The 6,747-nt window shown below is 38.4% G+C and overlaps 1 protein-coding gene across 1 annotated transcript in view; it reads right to left on the bottom strand.

The window, feature by feature from the left end:
- Positions 1-396: 396 nt before the first annotated feature.
- LOC116310627 (complement C3-like) overlaps positions 397-6,747 on the bottom strand; it is a 30,013-nt gene continuing 23,662 nt past the window's right edge. The window contains 10 exon segments of the mRNA XM_031727497.2: positions 397-836; positions 993-1,134; positions 1,471-1,554; positions 1,668-1,757; positions 4,909-4,986; positions 5,167-5,269; positions 5,367-5,456; positions 5,550-5,640; positions 5,759-5,804; positions 5,931-6,012. Coding sequence (XP_031583357.2) covers positions 692-836; positions 993-1,134; positions 1,471-1,554; positions 1,668-1,757; positions 4,909-4,986; positions 5,167-5,269; positions 5,367-5,456; positions 5,550-5,640; positions 5,759-5,804; positions 5,931-6,012 — 951 coding nt within the window. The 3' untranslated portion in view covers positions 397-691.

Below are 6,747 nucleotides of genomic sequence, written 5' to 3'. Positions count from 1 at the left end.
GGATTTCCTGTTTTTTCGCTTCCTCTGTCTTGTTAGGTCTAATTTCTCCTGGCTGTGTTCCCACCTGTTCCTCGTTCCCTTATGTGTATATATAGTGTGTGTCCCCCAGTGTTCAGCGTTGCACCGTACCCTCAACTTGTTGTGTGTTTTTTTCCCATGCTCCCAGTCTCTCGTCTTTAGGTTTTACTAGTGTTTTGTTATTAGCTTTGTGTTTTCAGTTTAGGTCTGTTCTATTTTAAGGGTTTATATTTAGAGTTTCTGCCACAGTGCAATAAAGTTGCCTCTTTTAGATCACTGTGAGTCCAGCGTTTGGGACCTCTTCTCCTGCCTGCACACAGCACACCATGACAGTATAGTTTCTTTCTTTTTTTTAAAATAAATGCAAAATGTTTGGGGTTTTTTTTTTTTGCTACAGTTATACTAAATGCCCTTATTCATTATAACTTAACACAAATGTCAAATTTCCCATTATTTCTTGTTGTGCTTGTCATGCTTTAATAAAATTGATTAGTACAGTAACTACACAGTTACTACAGTAACCATGTCAACAAAAGACACACACAGTCATTATCATAAATTTCAATTATCACAGAGTAATGATGTAACAGTTTTGTAATATCACTCTCAGTTTTACAGAAAAATGTAATGAAACATATTTTCATAATTTGAAAATGTTTTATTTTCTTTAGTTTTACTCTTCAATGCATCCAAAGACTGAGTATTGATTGACCATCAACTCCAAGCCCAAGCAGCGAGCCCAGTATTTATCAGTCTGACATTCTTCTGCTGTAGGCCAGTATTCAACCCAGGTTCTCTCATCAATCATGTACTTAAACCTGAGAAGAAGAATTGAAAAAGAAATAGTTAGCCTTTATGTGACCAACCATCTGCAAATTTGGAATGAACAACTGTGACACACATACAGAGTACACACAGATCTCTGAAAAGACATGTTCAAACATCCACCATTCATATGCAAACAATATACTTACGTCATCTTGTCATCTCGGTAAATAGCTTTATCTGAGCCCATGATAAGGTAAGTTTTGTCTTTTTCCAGACCTAAAGCTTCTCTGCAGTGTTGATAACTGAGAAATATGCGATGTTTATTCACTGGATTAGCATCAAGATTACCTGTAATGAAGATATGGACAGTTGAGAGCAGTGATTTATGAACGATTAAATGTGTTGCTCAAGCTGCAGTTAAAGACAGCACTGCTAATTTCTTAAATATTCCTGGTTGAATAATCATTATATCATATCAAAATTTGGCAACACTAGCTCCACTGCTAGCAGCATAAATGCAAGTAGTAGTTTTCTAAAATGCCTGATTTATTCTTAAAATCACCAAAATTTGGCAACTATCAAAGAAAGAGCAATGAAAAAAATGTAAAATACAAAATAAAAAAATGTCACTTCCACCCTTTGCCATAGAAACAAATTTGAAATTTAAAAAAGGTGAATACTCGCCTTCTTTGATGGTGTCCAGAACTTGGACTTTGTGACTGTCTGTGGATACCTCTTCTATTAACTCTGCCACGTGCACTTTGTATGCTATGGACAGACAAGGTTTAGATTTCAGCTATCTGTTTTACTATATCCTGTTAAATAAATGTTAATGCAGCCATATATGTTTGTTTTTCTGTTTGTTTGGGGGCGTTGTTTACCAAAGTCTACTTTGTGGGTCTCTGTACTCTCACAAATCTTAGCTTGGCGTTGATCATTGGTGATGTTTTCCTTCTGCATACTGCAGTTCTCTGGAAGTACACAATCGGGACAGGTTAAAAATATAAAGCTGTTGAGTACATGTTTTGATCTGTGGATGCAGCTATGTCAAAAACTCAATGTAATAAATATATCATTAATAATTTACTTTAAGCTCTGACTGTAGTCCTGATCCCATGGGGTCCTGCAGGTGAGTGCTGTCTCTCACGTAAACTTTTGATGATTTAGTGTATATCCAAATTTAAAGCAATTTGTTTGCAAAAATATGTGTCATTTAGATTTTAGAAATGTAGATTTGTGCATACATCTAAAGCCACAGACAACATAGTTAATCATGAAAAATAATGTTTTCACATGAGCCTTTACCAAAACTAAGTAAACTCCATGATTGAAAAGTTTAGAGAAGGATACTGTTTGTAGCGTCCAAAACAGCAGCGCTATTCCTTTAATCGCCATTTAAACCTTGACTGGGAAAAAGCTGGGAAAAATGTAGAGTACGGTCCTTCATCAAACCACCTGATCAACAAACTCATGAGACATGAAGAGAGAACTTTGTAGCAGCTCCATCCTCCATCCAAATCTACTAGAAGATGTGAATTTAGCATTGAGGACCATCTCTACTGTGATCATCACTGAAACAAACTGGCTGATTTATACCACGGCAACAATGATTGCTGAGATGCTTGACTACAAGATAAACAGCGACAAGGAGTAGTTTCATTCATGAAGGAGACTAGAGGCCAAGATCAAAAAGCAAGGTGGGAAGTTAGCCAACTATCAGAACTGCAGAGAGGTGTGATGAATAAAGGGGAGCCTAAAAAGTCTAAAAAAAAATCCCTGAGGCCTTAGAAACCTCCAAGCAAAGACTCTGCCATGGCTAGTCGTCTTTAGAGGTTTACCAGAGATATATAATCCAGGAACTCTGTTAACACTGACAAAGGCTAAGGAATAACATAAATTGAAAATTTATATAATCAAATAATATATTGGCTACAATACAATATAAATTTTATTTTATAAAAGCATCTGGCCCGCCCAGTGTCTGCTGAGAAAATCTGGCACTTGGAAAAATGTAGTTTATTACCCCGTGTGTACTCTCAGTGACGGGGAATAATATGAGAACAGCCTGAAAGAACATATTAAAAAAACTACCAACCCATAACAACAATGCTCAGTGGCTAACGGATCTAACATCAGACAAAAGCAGGCCCTCAGAACAGGATCCAGTAACCATCACAGTGGAAGACATCCAAGAGTCTCAAGCGATAAGAATTAAACAGCACCTGTAAATGCAAAGTTACAGAGAGGTATGATTCACACCTCTTTAAAGACACTAACTGCACTCCATGAGGATCTGGCATAACAAATGCACCAGCTGAGACTCACCCAGAATTAAGGTAAGACAGTCCTTGTCACTTGTGGCTATAAGACCACACTGACCAACCTGTGCACCACCTGGTTTGGACAATCCAGTCAATCATATGACTATGATCTTTTTGTTTTGCTAAGTTAGTCAGTTAATCAGTCAGTTGGTAGTTTTTTGTGTTGGCCTTGGCGGTCCCTGAAGTCCCAGCCAAACAGCCTTCTTATATTACTCCCCTCGTCCCATAGACCTTCTTGTGGTTGTAACATAACTGGGGGCTCATGTTCGGGATTTCTCAATCCAGCCCTAGATGGTGAAAGTTTGATGGCTTTTTGTTTTTGGTGACTGTTAACGGGGATGAGTGTCATGGCTGTGTGCAGGCAGGCAGGGAGAGAGGACCCAAAGTGCAGGACTCACAAATGCAGAAACAAAAGAGTGAACTTTAAGCAGCTTATTGCTGTGCACAAACTGAACTGAACTGGGAATACAAAACTAAACTAGCAAGCAAGCAGGTAGGCAAACTGAACACACAGGGGAGGTATGAGGGTACAACATGACACTCACACAAAGAAACACTGGGCTTAAATACACTGAGGAAGTCATCAAGGAATTAGAGACAGAAGGGGAAGACAGCTGGGAGGAATGAGACCTAACGAGACAGGGGGGAGCAAAGCTAGAAACACTGACATCAGACATGAACATGAACCTTCAAAGTAAAACAGGAAACAAGACACACTTTACTAAGACACAGACTCGACAGAGTGAGACAGACTAGACACTGAACTAAACCTGCAATAATAACAAAATACAACCAGAACATTAATCATAATACAGAAACATACCAGAATAACTGAAACATAGATTTATCACAAAAATCAACAAAGCACCAGAGAAACAGAAAACAATCCATCATCCAAAAATAAACCAAAACATAAGAAACTCAAAATGCTGGGTCAAAATGACCCAGAACCGTGACAATGAGTATGGCAGCTTTTACTTTTGACTTAAGTTTCTGAAAGAACCATCTTGGGAGGAATTACATTTGTGCAGAAAATATTATTTATTATTCATAGCAGCATGCTTTGAATTAAATGTGGGTAAGAAAATGCTAAAGAAAGAGAAATCTGAGACAAACAGGTGGAGGAGGGGTTTCTTAGTGTGCTTAGTTTGCTTTGTCCTTCTGTTAGGACTTAAAAATCTGGGACTCTCCACCAGTTGCTCTTAGAACAGAAGAAACTTCTTGGATGAGAGGTGAAATGTCTTCAAGAAACTTACAGACGTCCAGACACTTTACTTTCCAAGCTCCTTAGATAACGGCTGAGTGAAGATCCTGTGGGACTTCCAGATACAGACGGACAAACTGGTGATGGCTAGCCAACCGGTCATAGTAGTGGTGGACAAGCAGAGGAAGAGGGCCGTAGTGCCAGATGTTAGCTATACTGAGTGATGGCAACATCAGGAACAAGGAACATGAGCTAGAGAAGTACCAAGGGCTGAGAAAAGAACTCAAGAAGATGTGAAGGGTGAAGGCAACAGTGGTCCCAGTCGTAATCAGAGGACTTGGTGCAGTGACCCCCAAGCTGGGGAAGCGGCTACAGCAGATCCCAGAAACAAGAGTTGACATCTCTGTCCAGAAGAGAGCAGTCTTAGGTACCACAAAGATACAAAGCAGGACACTCAAACTCCCAGGTCTCTGGTAGAGGACCCAAGCTTAAAGGATAAAGTTAGCCAAAAATAAATTCATATATATGTGTGTGTGTGTGTGTGTGTGTGTGTGTGTGTGTGTGTGTGTGTGTGTGTGTGTGTGTGTGTGTGTTTACCTCTAAGGCATGTGTAAGAAAAGTGCTGTAGTTTTCCAGCTCCCATCTGTGCATTGTAATATTTCACACAACGTGTTTCTACAATGGAAAACAAAAGGTATTTGAAAATTACTTTGTGCCAACTAGAGTAGACATAAAAATGCAGATTAAATCAATCAAATTCATTTCATAGGGTATGCTTTGTTATCAACTCAGATTCACTGGGAACAACCAAGAAAATCTTAACTCTGACAAAGGCAGCATTTTTCTGAGACTCACGTTCATAATATTCATAGACAGATACAGCTGTGGGTTGTAAGACGCCCACCCGCATTTCCTGTTTGATCCTAAAAGCAATTTCCTCTGGTCGTGTGTGAGAAACCTGTGAAGTGAGATACAAAGAAGAAAAAAAAGTGAGAAAAACAGAAACAAAAAGGGGAAAAAGGGGATAAGAAGAAAAATCAGTGTGAGTCACCAACCTTGTCCAAGTAAATGATGAGTGAGCCTCTTTCTGACAGGGCTTTATACATCTCATATTTTGCTATGGTGCGGCCACGTCCTGTAGACAACTAAAGACACACATAAAGTCAAGATTTTAAACATTAACAGGTCTTGTTTTTCTTAATTGCATAGCTCTGCTTAATATGGGTATCACTTTTTACCAAATCCAAGTCTCTTGTTTCAACAGCAAAGCCAAACGGTAAGCCAATATCCAAGATTGACATGCCTGCATCACGATCCCTGTTCTTATACCTTTAGAGAAGAACACTTTTTAAAAAAATTAAACCAAAAGACAAAACAAAACGAACATAAATACATTAAGTCAGTACTATTTTTACACTGGCAGGAGTGTAGTGTATATGGTACTTACATAACCTCTATTCTGAGCCTGTATGTGTCATTTGTATTCGTTTCCTCTGGAACAAAAAAGAAAAAGAAAAAAAACGAGTACATAAACAAATAAATGAAACTGATGCAAACAGGCTTAATAAAAAAAAAAAAAAAGATAAATAAAAACAAAGCAATGAAGGACATCAAATTACCTGGGATGAGTTCTACTGAGAGGGTAAAATCCTGACAGTCACTCTTCTGTTCTTTGGGCTTAGCGTAATACCTTGATACCAACTGTTGCATAGAAAAAAAAGTGTAATTTTATATTGTGTGAGAAACAAATGATTTGGTAAAACTGCTCTTTTAAAAGCCTTGATATAGGAATCTAAAAATAATATTAAAATCACAGTCATATTACTTTGTTAAACTTTATTAAATTATGTTGCAGCACCCAGAAAGTTGATTCTGTTCATCTGCACTTAGCATTTTCAATGGGAGAAACATTTAGTCACTTATCCAAGTGACTTCTTCAGTCTCAGCTGACTGGAGGTTTCCCAAACTTATAAACAGTGCATTTGCATAATGACTTAAACTAGCACCGCTGACTAACAATTGGCCCAGACGTCAGTTTCATGACCAATAATATGCAAACTGTCATGACCATTGATCAATGACCATTTGTGCCATTCACAGAGAGTTGTGGAATAGCTGCAATCACAGCATTGTGAGATAGTGAAAGATGTACCCTTAGCCCCCTCCTGGATTCAGAGATCTTTTCTTTTTCACGTAAATGTAACTTAGTGTTAGGGGCATGCAGGTGCGAGCAAAGTGTGGAAGTTGTGGTCACAGCATAATGCAGCTGTTTCTTTCCTGGATACAGTTTGCACTTTACCATTGCACTCTCATGCTTTTGTGCCAAAAAAAAAGTTATGTTGATATCCACGCTGTAAACTGCCCTACTGTCTTCCTCCTCAGACAACTGAAATCAGCTGATTGTAGCACAAGTGCGAGAATCGATAAGCAGGATCA

This window comes from Oreochromis aureus, linkage group 6, assembly GCF_013358895.1.
Source record: "Oreochromis aureus strain Israel breed Guangdong linkage group 6, ZZ_aureus, whole genome shotgun sequence".
In the NCBI taxonomy this organism is placed as follows: Eukaryota; Metazoa; Chordata; class Actinopteri; order Cichliformes; family Cichlidae; genus Oreochromis; species Oreochromis aureus.
This window is presented reverse-complemented; position numbering and strand designations above follow the sequence as displayed.